The following is an 18,478-nucleotide window of genomic DNA, read 5'->3' on the forward strand; positions in this document are numbered from 1 at the left end:
ACCACTCCACCTTCTGGCAGCAGAAGCGCGCTCTCACGTGCACTGGGTCCTAGCGCCTGGGGTTTGTTCCCAATATGTCTTTGACTTACCACACCAATGACTGTTGCATAATTCAGTAGTTTATGGCCTCAAGTACTGTCAATGAATTTACTGGTTGGTGGTTCCCTGGCCATGTTTAACAACAGGCAGGCATGCAGGGATCTTTGTCATCCTGAATAGATTGGATTGGTGGAATGGGATTAGAATAACAGGGATAACCTTATCAACCTTAGCGCATAGTCCCCCACTAATCCTTTGTGAGCATCATCAGAAATCACGGATCAGAAAGGTTGACGAGTAGAGGAGTTGAATGGTTGGGAACTCGTCATCGCCATATCCCCCTCAGGCTGGCCATTTGTTCCACTCAAGACCCACTGCTCCAGAACTAAGACAGCCTAGGCCTGCAGGGTGTGGAAGATAAGCTGGTTACACACATAACCAGGACAGGATCAGCCCATGGAAGAGGAAAGAAAAAGGAGCTTCAGCCTCTGTAACAACTACACGGCTAATTTATTAGGTACACCACCCCATTCACGAAAATGGATTGCTCCTACAGACAGTGACTCGCCTGGCCATGGCTTGCTATATAATGCAGGTAGACAGGCATTGAGGCATTCAGTTACTGTTTGATTGAACTTTAGAAGGGGGAAAAAGAGTGACCTAAGTAACTTTGATCGTGGTATGATCGTCGGTGCCAGGCTCGCCGGACCCAGTATCTCAGAAACGTCCGCCTTCCAGGGATTTTTACGCATGACAGTGTCTAGGTGTTACCGAGAGTTTTGCCACAAACAAAACATCGAGTCAGATGAAGTCCTGTGGGCGAAAACAGTTTGTTGATGACAGAGGTCGAAGGAGAATGGAAAGAATCGTGCAAGCTAACTGGCGGGCCACAAACCGACAAATAACGGTGCAGTACAACAGTGGTGTGCAGAACGGCACCTCGGAATGCACAACTCCTCAGTCATGGATGGGCTTACGCAGTAGATGACCACCCCGGGTTCCACTCCTATCAGCTAAAAACAAGAAGAAGCGGCTCCAGCGATCCCCAACACTGGACAACTGAGGAGTGAAAAAACATGGCCTGGAACATGACAGCAAGTTCAGTTAACTTGAGTGGCCTGAGCAGTCCCCAGATCTCAACCCAATAGATCATCTTTCAGATGAGATGGAACAGGCTGTTCGCAGCATGAATGTGCGGTCGTTCAATCTGCAGCAACTGTGTGATGCCATCGTGTCAGCAAGGACCAAGGGCCCTGTGGAACGATTCTGACACCTTGTAGAATGCCCCAAAGAATTCGGGCTGTTCTGGTGGCAAAGGGGGATCCGACCCGGTACTAGATGGGCGTACCTAATAAAACTGTTCGGTGAGTGTATGTCAGTACTGAGAGTATGTCTGCATCTACCTATGTCTTGAAACAATATCAGTGACCTCAGGGTATTCTATTGCAGTCTTTTCCTGTTCAAGTAACATGTATTGAAAAGACAGTTTGTTGATGAAGTATCATCAGTTCGATGATCTCACCTTTTGATAAGTTCAAGACTTCTCACACTCTTTGGGAATTGTGCAAGAAGCAGTGAGGCAGAGAGTGAGAACTAGGCTGTCATAAATCATGTTGAAGGTCAAGTACTGTGGACTGACAACAGGGAGCGGTGTGGGTCAAGTAAATCCAGGGGGGCTTGAGCCGTGAACAAATAGAGCAACACCACTTGTCTGCTCTCCCCTCTCTCCCTCTCTCTCACACTCTTTCTCTCTCCAGAGAAGTTGCTCTGTATCCTTCCTTCCTTCCTTCCTCCATCTCTCCCTCTCTCCTCTTTTTTCAGACACCAGACCTTCATTGCTCTTGTCCTAGTTTTCACTTTTGTGTGTCACCTCTTCCTCTCATTTACAGGGGTGGCCTCCTTTCTCTCTGTTCTCAAACTTGTTTTCTTGTTCAGCAAAGTGAACTATAAAACAGTGGACTGTTTCACTGCAATGTTTTTCTTTCTAAAAGGATATAATAACATCAGTGGCCTGTCATGCTTACATTTGTTCTCTAATTCCACTGAAAATAAATCAAAGCTTGGCAAAAAATGTCATCATGAAATGTAATCTTCCTAGCCTTTATTGTCTCTCTCTATTTCCTATTGCCAGTGCAAGAAGGTCTGTGGATATCCATCCTTGCCCCATACATTGTTTGTAATGTCCCAGTGTTATATAACAAGAGGAGAGTGATCAAGGGGAGGGTGGTCTAGATATGGAGAGCTTAGATGTGTGTTATAAACAGGGGTGCAACTTTGGTTTTAGAAGTGGTGGGGACATACTTTTTTAATATACTTTTTTATCCAGTCGGATAAACACTCCAAACAGCCTATCTGACCGCTCGGAGGTGTCCGCATGGTCCTAAAACACACTGTTGCCTCGTTTTGTATCACATTCCAATGATAAAACTGGGGGGGACAAAAATGCAATTTCAGAATGTGGGCGGGGGGGACATTTCCCCCCCTGTCCCCAGTGAAAGTTGCACCCCTGGTTATAAATGTGGCTTAGACACTGAGCTGTTCTGACAGCATAGGAGACTTGTTTACTCCACTGATGTTGGGTCAGCTTGAGAGGACGTGTCTGGGATCATCAGCATCTCTTTAGAGAACATCAATAAGACATGTCCTAATGTACAATGCGGACAGGGGGTCACCCTGTACCAGAGAGAGAGAGAGAGAGCAAGTGAGAGCAAGAGCGAGCGAGAGAGAGAGACAGAGAGAGAGAGCGAGCGAGCAAGAGGTCATAATAATGGCGTTAGAGCCATAATAAGGAAAGAATAATAAAAGCCACATTTACATTTTACATTTAAGTCATTTAGCAGACGCTCTTATCCAGAGCGACTTACAAATTGGTGCATTCACCTTATAATATCCAGTGGAACAACCACTTTACAATAGTGCATCTAAATCTTTTAAGGGGGGGGTTAGAAGGATTACTTTATCGCCAAAATGTATTTTGTTTGCACTGGACCAAAGCCCTGTGTGGGTGTGACTGTTAAAGTTTTTTTTGTTAAAGGCACCTACCAGAGATAGTGTAACACCTACAGTAGATGTTAGTACAATAAACACATATTCAAATCAAATGTTATTTGGCACATGCTTCGTAAACAACAGGTGTAGACTAACAGTGAAATTCTTACTTATGGATCCTTTTCAAACAATGCAGAGTTAAGGATAAAAATAGAAATAATGACACGAGGAATAAATACACAGTGAATAACGAAAAACAATAACGAGTAAAAATAACATGGCTTTATACAGGGAGTACGAGTACCGAGTTGATGTGCAGGGGTACGAGGGAATTGAGCTAGCTATGTACATATAATAACGCTAAAGTGACTAGGGAAAAGGATAGACAATAAACAGCAGCAGCAGCGTGTGTGGTGAGTATGAAAAGTGTGTGTGTGTGTGAGTGTTTGTATGGCGTCAGTATGCATGTGTGCACGTTATGTGTGTGTGGGCATATGTAGTGTGTGTGTTTACCACAGGAGGTTGGTGGCACCTTAATTGGGGAGGACGGGCTCGTGGTAATGGCTGGAATGGTATCAAATGCATTAAACATATGGTTCCATGTGTTTGATGCCATTCCATTACTTCATTCCAGACATTATTATGAGCCGTCCTCCCCTCAGCAGCCTCCAGTGGTTTGTATGTATGTGTTAGTGTGTGGGTGGAGTCCAGTGTGTGTGCATAGAGTCAATGCAAGAGAGTCAGTGCAAAAAAGGGTCAATGCAGGTATTCTGGGTAGCCATTTGATAATTTATTTAGCAGTCTTGTTTAGTGGTCTTATGGCTTGGGGGGTAGAAGCTGTTCAGGGTCCTGTTGGTTCCAGACTTGGTGCACTGTTACCGCTTGCCGTGCAGTAGCAGAGAGAACATTCTATGGCTTGGGTTGCTGGAACCTTTGACAATAGTTTATGCCATCCTCTGACACCTCCTGGTATAGAGATCCTGGATGACAGTGAGCTCAGCCCCAGTGATGTACTGGGCCGTACTCACCACCCTGTGTAGCACCTTGCGATCGGGTGCCTTGCAGTTGCCGTACCAAGCGGTGATGCAGCCAGTCAAGATGCTCTCAATGGTGCAGCTGTAGAACTAGTGTTACACTTTCACAAAGATTTAATTGATGGTTGTTCTTAAAAAGCACTAAAAAACTGACAAACGATACAAATATAGAACAGCTGGGAAACATGTACAGACACTAGTTTATAACCCATCACAAGAGTGGGAATATCAAAATGTCACACCGCACTTCAGGCTTCTGCAGGGGTATTCGTCAGTTGGGACACCTACTCCAAAGACTTAGATTTAATACCAAGTAAGCCTAGTTCTTCTTCATTTGCTGAATTAGAATGTTAACATCATAGAGTTCCTATTAAGTATTCTAATGACTAATTCTGTGGTTAAAGGTGCAATATGTATCTTATTGTGCACATGTGAGTTATAAATCTGTCATTCTCATTGAAAGCAAGTCTAAGAAGAGGTAGATCTGTTCTATATGTGCTATTTTTATACTTCTGGTTCATAAGTTTAGTTTTTGGCCCTAATAATGGGATTCATTGTCCACAAGGCAGCACTATGGGCTGTCTATTTCCTGCCTATCCTTTCTTTAGATTGGTGGATGCATCTCCGCTGAATTGGGCCTCGCTCTTCCTCCTCCTCTCTAGCTGAAGAAGATTGTGTCATAGAACAAAATGTATAAGATCCTCCACAGCCCTTATTTTCGGGGTTTATTCAAAAACCCTACAAAAACGCCATTCAATTCCCCATTAGCTTTGTCCAACTAACCATTGTCGAGTTAGTGCCTACAAAAATACGTCATTACTATTTCTCTCCATAGCACCTTCAACATTTTGTCTTACAAGAGAGTAACGCCACAGTTCTAAATATATATATATATATATATATATATATATATATATATATATATATATATATATATATATATATATATATATATATATATATATATATATATATATAAATAACACTATAAGTCCCATAATGCTATTGGCGAATGTTTTCGTTGTGATTGGTCAGACGCCTGTGAACTGGTTGACGTGTATTACCATGCGCCTTTAACCTTGTCCATGAGGATATTATGATAGTCTCCTGTTTGTTCGCGGTTTTATAACCTGTCTTATGTTATTTGTGTGTGTAAACCTTCGTAAACGATGAGCAAATATATTCTGCCCGTCTCGGTCTTTGGAACAGTGTTTGGGTGCGCTGTTTTATTGAAGTGAGTAGCATAAGAAATTCCTTCTCAAAAAGCTAGATGAATCTTAACAACTATACCATCTGCCATCAGCTGATACTTCTGTAGTATTATGCACCTGGTTGACAAAGCTCCCCAATCCATCAGGAGTTTGATGTTATGAAACTGCCAGTGTCACAGTTAAAGATATATAATGCACAGTGCTATTTAACATTGCATTGCATGTTGTAATGTGTAGCCAAAACCTTTCTAAACCATCTCTTACAGCTTGTGTGTCACTCTGAATTATGATTGTGTCATTCTCCCCATAGGAACCATGTTACTGGAGGCCCTTGTCCCAGTAAAGCTAAAATACCAGGGAAGACCGTAGTCATAACAGGAGCCAACACTGGGATCGGTAAAGAGACAGCCAAAGAACTGGCCAAGAGGGGTACAGAGCATTTGGCTACATCAGAGCGGCAACTAACCACTTATTTTACTCAAGGGCTTATTAGTAGGCTACAGAGCACATATTTAGACAATGCAATTATATTCCATTCTGGTCACTGGCTATTATTATAGTATTATTATTTAATGTTTGTCTTTACTATTTTGTGATTGGCTAGTTGTTACAAGTTATTCAAGCAAGCATAATTGCTTGAGAAAATAGCCAGAACGACTACCTTAGTATTCATTATGAGTTAACCTACAGTTGAAGTCGGAAGTTGACATACACCTTAGCCAAATACATTTAAACTCAGTTTTTCACAATTCCTGACATTTAATCCAAGTAACAATTCCCTGTCTTAGGTCAGTTAGGATCACCACTTTATTTTAAGAATGTGACATTTCAGAACAATAGGAGAGAGTGATTTATTTCAGGTTTTATTTCTTTCATCACATTCCCAGTGGGTCAGAAGTTTACATACACTCAATTAGTATTTGGTATAGTTGCCTTTAAATTGTTTAACTTGGGTCAAATGTTTTGGGTATCCTTCCACAAGCTTCCCACAATAAGTTGGGTGAATTTTGGCCCATTCCTCCTGACACAGATGGTGTTTGTAGGCCTCCTTGCTCGCACACGCTTTTTCAGTTCTGACCACACATTTTCTATGGGATTGAGGTCAGGGCTTTGTTGGCCACTCCAATACCTTGATTTTGCTGTCCTTAAGCCATTTTGCCACAACTTTGGAAGTATGCTTGGGGTCATTGTCCATTTGGAAGCCCCATTTGTGACCAAGCTTTAACTTCCTGACTGATGTCTTGAGATGTTGCTTCAATATATCCACATAATTTCCCTTCCTCATGGTACCATCTATTTTGTGAAGTGCACCAGTCCCTCCTGCAGCAAAGCACCCCCACAGCATGATGCTGCCACCCCCGTGCTTCACGGTTGGGATGGTGTTCTTCGGGTTGCAAGCCTCCCTCATTTTCCTCCAAACATAACGATGGTCATTATGGCCAAACAGTTCTATTTTTGTTTCATCAGACCAGAGGACATTTCTCCAAAAAGAACAATCTTTGTCCCCATGTGCAGTTGCAAACCGTAGTGTGACTTTTTTATTGCGGTTTTGGAGCAGTGGCTTCTTCCTTGCTGAGCAGCCTTTCAGGTTATGTCGATATAGGACTTGTTTTACTGTGGATATAAATACTTTTGTAGCTGTTTCCTCCAGCATCTTCACAAGGTCCTTTGCTGTTGTTCTGGGATTAATTTGCACTTTTCACACCAAAGTACGTTCATCTCTAGGATGAGCGGTATAACGGCTGTGTGGTCCCATGGTGTTTATACTTGCATACTATTGTTTGTACAGATGAACGTAGTACCTTCAGGTATTTGGAAATTGCTCCCAAGGATGAACCAGACTTGTGGAGGTCTACAATTCTTTCCTATGGTCTTGGCTGATTTCTTTTGATTTTCCCATGATGTCAAGCAAATAGGCAGTGAGTTTGAAGGTAGGCCTTGAAATACATCCACAGGTACACCTCCAATTGACACAAATTATGTCAATTAGCCTATCAGAAGCTTCTAAAGCCATGACATCATTTTCTGGAATTTTCCAAGCTGTTTAAAGGCGCAGTCAATTTAGTGTATGTAAACTTCTGACCCACTGGAATTGTGATACAGTGAATTATAAGTGAAATAATCTGTCTGTAAACAATTGTTGGAAGAATTACTTGTGTCATGCACAAAGTAGATGTCCTAACCGACTTTCCAAAACTATAGTTTGTTGACAAGAAATTTGTGGAGTGGTTGAAAAACTAGTTTTAATGACTCCAACCTAAGTGTATGTAAACTTCCGACTTCAACTGTAGCTACTTTTTCCCATTTCCTATCCTCTTCCATCCAATCAGGTGGTCGAATCATTATGGGGTGTAGGGATATGGAGAAATGTGAGGCGGCTGCCAAAGAGATCCGAGGGCAGACACTGAATCCTCATGTTTACGCACGCCACATAGACCTGGCCTCCATCAAATCCATCCGCCAGTTTGCAGAGAGAGTCAACCAAGGTGAGTTAAAATACGCACTGGAGAGACATCAACTCAAATGAGACACATTGGAAGTAATGGCCACTTTAGCAGCTTTTGCACCTTTATGAGTTGAGCTACACCTTATTCTCAGACGTGTGTGTCTCTCTCTCTCTCTCTCTCTCTCTCTCTGTCTCTCTGTGTGTGTGTTTTCTTCATGTTGTTGCAGAGGAAAAGCATGTGGATGTGCTGATAAACAATGCAGGAGTGATGAGATGTCCAGCAGGGAAGACAGAGGATGGGTTTGACATACAGTTTGGAGTGAACCATTTAGGTAAGCTTCTGAGTTCCCGAATACTCCCAACTAGAGTGCGCTTTCTACAGGGTTTTATTTCGTACTGTTGCTTTACGTTGTATTATAAATACATAGCTATAATATAGGAGCATATGGACATTGTCATATGTTCATGTTACTGTGTTCCTTTGTTCAGGTCACTTCTTGCTGACCAATCTGCTGCTGGAAAAGCTGAAGGACTCTGCCCCTAGCAGAGTGGTCAACCTGACCTCTCTCGCCCACATCGTCGGGGAGATCGATTTCAACGACCTCAACTGGGACAATAAGAAGTTTGACACCAAACGGGCCTACTGCCAAAGCAAACTTGCCAACGTTCTATTCACAAGAGAACTGGCTCTAAGGCTAGAAGGTAAGTCCAGTGTGTGTGTATGTGTGTTCTCTGTGTGGGTGGATAGGTTTGTACTCTGTTTGGGTAGGTTTGTTATTTTTGTGTTGTTGGGTTTGTATTTTCTATTGATTACTGTGTTCTTAATTTTTGTTGTGACAGGTACTGGGGTCACTGTGAATTGCCTACACCCCGGGGTCGTTGCCACAGAGCTAGGGAGACACACTGGCCTCCACCAATCGCAGTTCTCCAGCTCAGTGCTCAGTGAGTCCGCCGCCTTCTCATTGTCTATTACACTTAGAGATCCACTCACGTGAAAATGTTTGCTAAACCATCATATCAGTTTAGATGAATAGGCTCAGTAGGTCATAGTTGAAGCTCCCAATCACTCAGGAAAAGTTATTCACAAAATGCTCCAAATGACCCCTACTGTCTCTCCCTGCAGGTCCGTTCTTCACCCTCCTAGTGAAGGGGCCAGAGCTGGGGGCCCAGCCTAGTGTCTATCTGGCCGTGGCCGAGGACTTGGAGGGGGTTACGGGCTGTTACTACGATGTCATGATAGAGAAGGAGCCAGCACCCAAGGCCCTCGACCAGGAGGTGTCCCGGAGGCTGTGGGAGGCCAGTGCCAGGCTGATGGGGCTGGAGCAGGAGCAGGCACCATCAGCAGCAGTGCCAGCCTCAAATGGGGCCCAAGAGAAGCCCAGCACAGACCCAGACACAAAGATCAGAGCCAAGCACCCACTGTCAGTGCTTGAGCAAACAGGAATGAACCCTGCAGTATGAGCCCCGATATGGGAAGAGGTCACAGTGAACGGTTGACTTTGCATAGGCGCCATTTTCTCTCGACAAGAGAATGTACAATATGAAATCGGAGCTAGTTGGGGATTTCGATTATGGCTCGTGAGACATATGCATATGCTACAGACTAATGCTTGATTTCACCTGGTTGTCCAGTGTTCATACATCTGGAGATGTTCTCGAGGCAATGATCCAGAAGTGACTTGTCCAACAGCACAGTGAGTGTTGGCTTACAGTAGGTTCCAGAGGGAGCAGGTTTTCATTCCAACCACTGTCAAGTTATATTTTAATGTTAATTGAAGGTCTTGAATAATTATGGAAACATTTCATGCCCAGATACTCTGAGACGGAATGAAATGGAAATCACTGTTATTAAAACAATTGTAATGTGTTATGAACTGAACTACACATGCAATGAGCTTGAGCCTGTGTGTAATGCGGTACAGTATAATGTTGCCTCATCTGGCCATGATGAGGCTCAAGGGAAAGGGTTCCCCTGTCATATTATTTTTTACATTTAACATTTATTTAACTAGGCAATTCGGTTAAGAAAAAAATTCTTATTTACAATGACGGCCTACTCCGGACGACCATGGGCCAATTGTGCGCCGCCCAATGGGACTCCCAATCACAGCCGGATGTGATACAGTCTGGATTCGAACCAGGGACTGTAGTGACGCCTCTTGCACTGAGATTCAGTGCCTTAGACCGCTGCGCCACTCGGGAGAAGCAGTTGCTTATCGTTGATTATACTATTATTCACTGAGCTAATCTAACAATACTAGAGTGACAGTCGGAGTCAGAAGTGGATACGCAATAATGAGATACCTAGAGTTGCATTATACATCCAACACTTAAAAATATATATTCTCGGATTACTCCCACAAGACATGATTAAGATAAGCACATACTGTGGAATCTGGAGCTGTATTTATGCTTTAACCCTGTCATGTTTGTTTGGGCTGGTTTATGTATTATTAATTGTTTGTGAGGAAGAGGGTTAGTATTCTACAGGCTCTGCTAGTGTTTTAAAAACTGTAATCTGCCAATTACCACCACCTAGTGGGGAGCTATCAAACTCCAAGGGAAAGACATTTTGACCACTTATGTAATGAAGAAAATGGAGACCAAAGAAAACATTTCTTAACCCCCACAGAGCTTCTGCAAGCTTTGACTGTGTCTCACCAAAAATGTTACTTACATGTCTTGATGTTTTCCTGTAGCTGCATTGTTGCTTTATAACAACACATCATCTCACTATCTGGAGTCAGAAAACTGTTGATAAATCTGTCCAGGCTGGCATGCATTAATGGATACTGTTGGCATACATACAGCCTAAGTGCTTTGGATATATTAGCCCTGAACTATCTGAGGGATCCATTTCACAGGGCTCTTCCTGTCAATAAAATCCCTAAATTCAGATTGAGAGAAAGCCATCCACCATCCGAATGTACTCTGATGAGCATCGATCCCTGGAAACTAATACCATTCACCAGCCAAATCTGGTGTCAGTTTACCAGCAATGACACTCCCTGGTGCCATGCTAAAAAGCTGAGGATAATAGGAGATCAAGGGTTTTCCTCATCCCTCTGATTTGGAAAAGCAGGTAATGTTTTGTGAAGTGGAATACCAGAAAGACTTTTACATATGGTTATTAAGGGCCATAAAAGAGACACTGTTATTGCTCTCCCTAAACATGCACAGATACATTTAATAAATGCTTTATATTCTTTAATGGCCACCTAGAATATGGTGTTACTGAAACACTTTTGACAATGAGAACAATTACCTTTTTGTTTCTGTATCTTATCTGAAGGTTCTGCAGTGATTTATTCATTCTTGCCTTGAGGTAGAATTTAGAAACATGTCTATAATGTCTGAGTGAGCCTTGAGGCATTTGTATACTGAACAAAAATGTAAACGTAACGTGTTTGTCCTATGTTTCATGAGCTGAAATAAAAGATCCCAGAAATTTTCCCTACGCACGAAAAGCTTATTTCTCACAGATTTTGGGTACAAATTTGTTTACATCCCTGTTAGTGAGCATTTCTTTGCCAAGATAATCCATCCACCTGACAGGTGTGGCATATCAAGAAGCTGATTAAACAGTGTAGTCATTACAGGTGCACCTTGTGCTGGGGACTATAAAAGGCCACTCTAAAATGTGCAGTTTTGTCACACAACACAATGCCACAGATGTCTCAAGTTTTGAGGGAGTGTGCAATTGACATGCTAACTGCAGGAATGTCCCCCAGAGCTGTTGCCAGAGAATTTAATGTTCATTTCTCTACCATAAACCGCTTCTAACATCGTTTTAGAGAATTTGGCAGTACGTCTAAACGGCCTCACAACCGCAGATCAAGTGTAACCACGCCAGCCCAGGACCTCCACATCTGGCTTCTTCACCTGCGGGATTGTCTGAGACCAGTCACCGAAATTAAACTGAGGAGTATTTCTGTCTGTAATAAAGCCCTTTTGTGGAAAAAAACTAACACCCATGGCTGCGCCCCTGTCCAGTCTTGGTAAATGTGTTACGAACATAGTGGACTAAGTTTAGTAGACTTTAATTGTTGCTGAAGTTTTTTTTTTAAATGGTGATGTTTAGTAGTGCAAGGGCACTTCACAGACTATTGCACACCAGCACTTCAGACTGCCCTCCCAGGCCCACCCATGGCTGCATCCCTGCCCAGTCATGGGAAACCGATAAATTAGAACCTAATGAATTCATTTCAATTGGCTGATTTCCTTATATGAAATGTAACTCAGTAAAAATTATTAAATTATTGCATATTGCATATATATATATATATATATATATATATATATATATATATATATATATAAATTGTTTCAGTATAGTTTAAGCATCTCAACAGAAAAAAACAACACTAGATATTCTATCCCAGCATTTTTATGAATAAGCAAAGAACACATTTTCTATCCTCTGCATGGATGGGAAACTCCTGTACAGAATGACAGCATGAGTATGACGTTTGCGCTCTTGAACAGACCCCTCTTGAACTACATATCCCAAAATGCACTTGTCGTTTCACAAAAAATAGGTTCAAGGTACAGTATTTTCATGACCAGAGAGCAAATTTGCTGTTTGACAATTTAGTGAATTTGTAAACGTCTTCAGTCGCAATTTGTGAAGTTAATCTGCAACAGAGTGCATTTGGTCGTCGAGAGACATTTGTGCGTCGGTGTCATTACAGAGCAAACGCTTACAACAGAAAAAAACACAACAACACTTTCGGTGAGTGCAACTTTACCATAGATAGAACAATAAGCCAGATGTTTTACCGGATGTAGAAATCTGAAGCATCCGGTTGGAGTTTCCAATCAACACCAAATATGGTGATGAGAGGAAGCCCAGTGGCCGGCAGTGGGAGAAGACGGAGCGAGATGGATTTTGGACGACATTCTGCAAATTTTCTCATCGATGAAACGTTTGATCTCAATACAGTGTTCTGTTCCCAAAACTAAAATATGTTACGAACATACTACTTTTTGCCAAAGTTTCAAAACAAATTCCGTTGTTTTGTAGTGCAAGGGCGAATTGAGATTCAGACTAAGCGTTCTCTAACCGAAATATGCAAATACATGCTAGAACGCGCCAGTAGGATCTCGTTAGCTCGTGCTTGTTCTGCCTACTATGATTCATTTGCTCCCATTGGAAACGATTGGCTGTGGTCTATCTTTGGGTTATAAAAAAATCTTTGACCTTTGTCAACTTTAAATTCTTCCATGCATCTTCAGTCTGCAATGCAGTCTGCAATGCAGTCTATATCCCAGCGATTGCTACATTGCACAAAGTGTGCCTTAGAAGTGTAATAAATGAATATTTTTGTTACAGCCAGGCACCTTTGGAACATCAGTATGGCAGAGCCACAGAGGGTGGGAGAGTTGCCCGAGGATGTAGACACAGATGACTGCATGACTTCATACACTCACATTTACAGTCCAGATTTACTTAAGTAAGTGGAAATACAACCTTAACGTACCAACTGTACTTGAGCTGTGCATTCTCATTTGGAACAAAAGCAATGGCCAGTAGATTTTATAGGGACATGTTATCACCATAAGTGATGTAATAGGAAAAGATGACAGACATAGGGCGCTTTGTATAATACTGGTACTTAACATCATTTTTTAACAATATCTTTTCACAGAGACCAAGTGGCGTTCATAACTGGAGGGGGAACTGGAATTGGACTGCGCATAGCTGAAGTGCTCATGAGGTACTGTACCTGGAGTCTCTTGACGTACTACTCCATGCTCCCTGAGACTGTACTTTAACCCTCTGGTTGGGTTATCACTGCCTGTGTCTGCCTATCTTCTCTTACCTATAGAGCATATTACTCTTCACCTAAGACCTTGAATGATGCCTCTGTCACCTTTGGCTTCTCAGTACACCACATGATCTCAGCCTTAAACTTGCACCTTTCACTTGACATGTCCCTGCACCCCTCACCCCTCATCTATCACATTCCCATGGCCTTGTACCCTGCCTACACCTGGGACGGCTCACCTTATGCCACTGTGTTCTACCTATAGCTTCCTTGTGTCATCCGCAAACCACCATTAGAGACAACTAAAACCTTATGCCGCATGTCATCACACACGGAACATCATGCCCCTCACCCCTAACCTCTCACCTTTTGTCTCTTTCAGGCACGGCTGTGACACAGTGATTGCCAGCAGAAACTTGGAAAAGCTGACAGAGGTCGCTACCCTTATATTGTGTAGTAGACCAAACAAAAAAACGATGTTGATTTAATGTTGAATAAACGTTGAATAAATGTTGATTTATCATGCTGATGTATAGTCTGTGTTTTCTTCCAGGCTGCTAAGAAGCTGATGGCAGCGACGGGACGCCACTGTCTCCCTCTGACCGTTGACGTGCGACAGCCCCAGACCATCTCCGCTGCAGTGGACGAGACGCTGAAAGAGCTGGGCAGGATTGATATCCTCATTAATAGTATGTAGAACACACACATGTGCACAGACAGACATGCGCATGCACCCATACATTAACATTGTAGGTTGGGGTGAAATGAAATTGGCTCTGCTGTGAAATTGTGTGCGAAATTGATTTTAATGAAGCTATGATGGGGTGAAAGCAGTGTCATTTTGTTTTAATTATTGAATTTTCTCAAGCTATGTCAATCTCTCTTTATCAACTGTTATCATATAGGCCTATTTCAGATCACGAAGTCATCATCTGTTCTGCCTTTAATCATTTTTGTTACGTTTCTAACTTGATTTGCATTTCACAATATTTCAATCTCAGTCTTTCTTTACATTTGTACATTTTCATTTTAATATCCAATTTCGAATGGAAACGTGTTAATATTGGTTGTTTGAAATATGTAAGGAACTGTCTAGCGATCTATTTTATTTTATAGATGCTGCTGGAAACTTCTTGTGCCCTGCAACCTCCCTCTCCTTCAATGCCTTCAAGACAGTCCTGGAGATAGACACCATGGGTACATTTAACACCAGCAAGGTGGTCTATGAGAAGTGGTTCAAGGTACGGCACACTCTCAGTATGCACTGAGATTTTTCAATCAATTTCCTTCAATCTAACTACCTACCTTTTCGCATGACTTGCATGGATATTCCTGTTTGTTTTTCATTGTTGTGCTATTACCTCAGATAGTCATACTTCTGGTAAAATGTATGGATAGATAGACTTGATCATGTCTGATGTTTGTGTTCAGGACCATGGGGGTGCCATTGTAAACATCTCTGCCACCCTTGGCTACAGGGGTCAGGCTCTCCAGGTGCATGCTGGCTCTGCCAAGGCTGCCAACGGTAAGAAACGTTACAGTGTTATAACTACAGTTGAAGTTGGAAGTTTACATACACTTAGGTTGGAGTCATTAAAACTTGTTTTTCAACCACTCCACAAATGTCTTGTTAACAAACTATAGTTTTGGAAAGTTGGTTAGGGCATCTACTTTGTGCATGACACAAGTAATTTTTCCAACAATTGTTTACAGACAAATTATTTCACTTATAATTCACTGTATCACACTTCCAGTGGGTCAGAAGTTTAAATACACTAAATGGACTGTGCCTTTAAACAACTTCGAAAATTCCAGAAAATGATGTCATGGCTTTAGAAGCTCCTGATAGGCTAATTGACATCATTTGAGTCAATTGGAGGTGTACTTGTGGATGTATTTCAAGGCCTACCTTCAAACTCAGTGCCTCTTTGCTTGACATCATGGGAAAATAAAAAGAAATCAGCCAAGATCTCAGAAAGAAAATTGTAGACCTCCACAAGTCTGGTTCATCCTTGGGAGCAATTTCCAAATGCCTGAAGGTACCACGTTCATCTGTACAAACAATAGTACGCAAGTATAAACACCATGGGACCATACAGCCGTCATACCGCTCAGGAAGGAGACACGTTCTGTCTACTAGAGATGAGCGTACTTTGGTGTGAAAAGTGAAAATCAATCCCAGAACAACAGCAAAGGACCTTGTGAAGATGCTGGAGGAAACGGGCTCAGAAGTATCTATATCCACAGTAAAACGAGTCATATATCGACACAACCTGAAAGGCCGCTCAGCAAGGAAGAAGCCACTGCTCCAAAACCGCCATAAAAAAGTCACACTACGGTTTGCAACTGCACATGGGGACAAAGATTGTTCTTTTTGGAGAAATGTCCTCTGGTCTGATGAAACAAAAATAGAACTGTTTGGCCATTATGACCATGTTATGTTTGGAGGAAAAAGGGGGAGGCTTGCAAGCCTTAGAACACCATCCCAACCGTGAAGCATGGGGCTGGCAGCATCATGTTGTGGGGGTGCTTTGCTGCAGGAGGGACTGGTGCACTTCACAAAATAGATGGCATCACGAGGAAGGACAATTATGTGGGTATATTGAAGCAACATATCAAGACATCAGTCAGGAAGTTAAAGCTTGGTCGCAAATGGGTCTTCCAAATGAACAATGACCGCAAGCATACTTCCAAAGTTGTGGCAAAATGGCTTAAGGACAACAAAGTCAAGGTATTGGAGTGGCCATCACAAAGCCCTGACCTCAATCCCATAGAAAATGTGTGGGCAGAACTGAAAAAGCGTGTGCGAGCAAGGAGGCCTACAAATCTGACTGTTACACCAGCTCTGTCAGGAGGAATGGGCCAATATTCACCCAACTTGTTGTGGGAAGCTGGTGGAAGGCTACATGAAATGTTTGACCCAAGTTAAACAATTTAAAGGCAATACACTCAATTAGTATTTGGTAGCATGTAAACTTCTGACCCACTGGGAATGTGATGAAAGAAATAAAAGCTGAAACAAATCATTCTCTCTACTATTATTCTGACATTTCACATTCTTAAAATAAAGTGGTGATCCTAACTGACCTAAGACAGGGAATTTTTACTCTGATTAAATGTCAGGAATTGTGAAACTGAGTTTAAATGTATTTGGCTAAGGTGTATGTACACTTCCGACTTCAACTGTATATGATTGTTACTATATTGTTATGTTTTTATGTGGTTCCATGTATTTGGTAGAAGTAGCTGTAGTCTTTTGATTCGGCACTATTTCTCAGATATAACAGCAAGCCCACTAACAACTTCCCATCTCTTTATTCATCCCACTACCATTTTTCTTTTCACATCTCTCTCCCCCAGATGCCATGACCAAGCACCTGGCTGTTGAGTGGGGACCAAGTGGGGTAAGGGTTAACACCCTGGCACCAGGTCCTATTTCTGGGACAGAGGGCTTCCGTAGACTGGGTAAGGATCTCTGGCTGCCTGGCTCGGATTTGATAAACATGTTTGATTGATTAAGCCGTGTGCCAAACTCACATATGGCCACACATACTTTTTAGTGATAAATTTTGCCACTCTTCTCTACCTTTTAATGAAGTATGTTTTTGTATACACTTAAGTAGATCTGGGTAATTCTGTGTTATTTCTATGCTAGTGAGGTCAAAGGTATCAAGAGCAGAGCCTTAGGAGAGGTAAACTAAATTAAGTCCTCTTCAGTCTCATTTTTTCTTTGCCCCAAATACTTGTTCTCACCCCCCCCCCCCCCCCTGTATTCAGGTGGCAACAGAGCAGACAGCATGGGCGCCTTCTCATCCATTCCGCTGCAGCGGGCAGGCAACAAGACTGAGATGGCCCACAGCGTGCTGTTCCTGGCCAGCCGCGCCTCCTCCTATGTGACGGGCCACATTATGGTGGCTGACGGCGGGAGCTGGCTCACCTCAGCCAATGACGTGTCCTTGCTGCTCGGTATTGCTTCCTCTCAATCTGCTAAACTCTGACACGGCCCCTCTCGCTGTCCCAGGTGTGTAGTACAGGAAAGGAGGTGCAGCTGTAGGTCTAGGGGAAGAGGACGTTGTGAAGTGTGTTGTGGATAAGTAGAGTGCATTTATCTTTAATCTAGAAGAAAAAAACATTCTGTACTTTGTGACATCGGCTGATGTAAAATTTGATTGATTGGAGTAAGTGGCATAGTTATAGGGGTAGTGTTTTGCCCTGAGTTGGGCAAAATTGATTGCTTAATTGTCTGGCTTGTGTTCCATTTTCTTCTGTGGCCTTTCGCCTAAAGACACTTTAGATAGAGAAGCATCGACTGTTATTATTTGATATGCAGATAGTCTTCAAATTAAATTGTGTTTATTTTGCTTTCAGGCTATTGGTCAGCTGAACTGAAGAGAGACAAGTAGATGGTGAAGATGAAGATGAAGTGGCAGATTTGGAATAATCTGCAAAATATAAATCAATGGATTTGCCATGTACGATCTTTGAGACTGGAAAGCTACCATAGTTTATAGTGGTTAAGTGGACAGTAGGAGGTAAACACAAAAATATTGACAGAATTTTTTTTACCTAAAAAGAACATCACAGCCACATGTTGAAAACGGGATAGATTGGCCAAATCATGTTTCAAGCGTTGGATAATGAGTTAATCCACACCATTTAAAAAAATTCTAACTACAATAACTACTTTGGATTAAGAATCAATATGTTGATGAACGTGATTAGTAAAATCGGCTTCTGTAGTTGTTGAATCATGTAGGCTAGTTGTTGAAATTACATTGTAAAGCACTTACAATTTCCATACACAATGTCCAGAACTTTTCCTAATAAACCTTGACATAATGACATTTTAAAAACTGCCTCCATTTCGAATATCACAACACTTTTCTAACCTCATCATACATGTACTGAACATGAGTATTCAAAATGACTCCTCCAAGCAAACACTGAGTTTTCACATTGCATGCCCTACTGTATGACCATATTGCTCTAGAT

At 42.2% G+C, this 18,478-nt stretch overlaps 2 protein-coding genes across 5 annotated transcripts; both read left to right on the forward strand.

The window, feature by feature from the left end:
- Nucleotides 1-5,101: 5,101 nt before the first annotated feature.
- Nucleotides 5,102-11,175, forward strand: LOC106579211 (retinol dehydrogenase 13). 2 transcript variants are annotated; one of them, XM_014158896.2, is made up of 7 exons: nt 5,102-5,295; nt 5,583-5,701; nt 7,603-7,758; nt 7,946-8,050; nt 8,208-8,420; nt 8,559-8,660; nt 8,842-11,175. In XM_014158896.2, the coding sequence occupies exons 1-7, from the start codon at nt 5,231-5,233 to the stop codon at nt 9,177-9,179; spliced, it is 1,098 nt and encodes a 365-aa protein (XP_014014371.2). In that variant the 5' UTR covers nt 5,102-5,230; the 3' UTR covers nt 9,180-11,175. The 2 variants fall into 2 exon arrangements, with proteins under 2 accessions (XP_014014371.2, XP_014014372.2); XM_014158897.2 differs by having other exon boundaries at nt 5,583-5,668.
- Nucleotides 11,176-12,205: 1,030 nt separating this feature from the next.
- On the forward strand, nt 12,206-18,339 carry decr2 (2,4-dienoyl CoA reductase 2, peroxisomal). 3 transcript variants are annotated; one of them, XM_014158506.2, is made up of 10 exons: nt 12,206-12,450; nt 13,051-13,171; nt 13,367-13,435; nt 13,869-13,920; nt 14,040-14,175; nt 14,603-14,727; nt 14,918-15,011; nt 16,847-16,951; nt 17,264-17,507; nt 17,855-18,339. In XM_014158506.2, exons 2-9 carry the CDS (start codon nt 13,074-13,076, stop codon nt 17,482-17,484), a joined length of 900 nt encoding a protein of 299 aa, XP_014013981.1. In that variant the 5' UTR covers nt 12,206-12,450; nt 13,051-13,073; the 3' UTR covers nt 17,485-17,507; nt 17,855-18,339.
- The last annotated feature ends 139 nt before the right edge of the window (nt 18,340-18,478 follow it).

The sequence above is a fragment of the Salmo salar genome, chromosome ssa19, assembly GCF_905237065.1.
Source record: "Salmo salar chromosome ssa19, Ssal_v3.1, whole genome shotgun sequence".
In the NCBI taxonomy this organism is placed as follows: domain Eukaryota; kingdom Metazoa; phylum Chordata; class Actinopteri; order Salmoniformes; family Salmonidae; genus Salmo; species Salmo salar.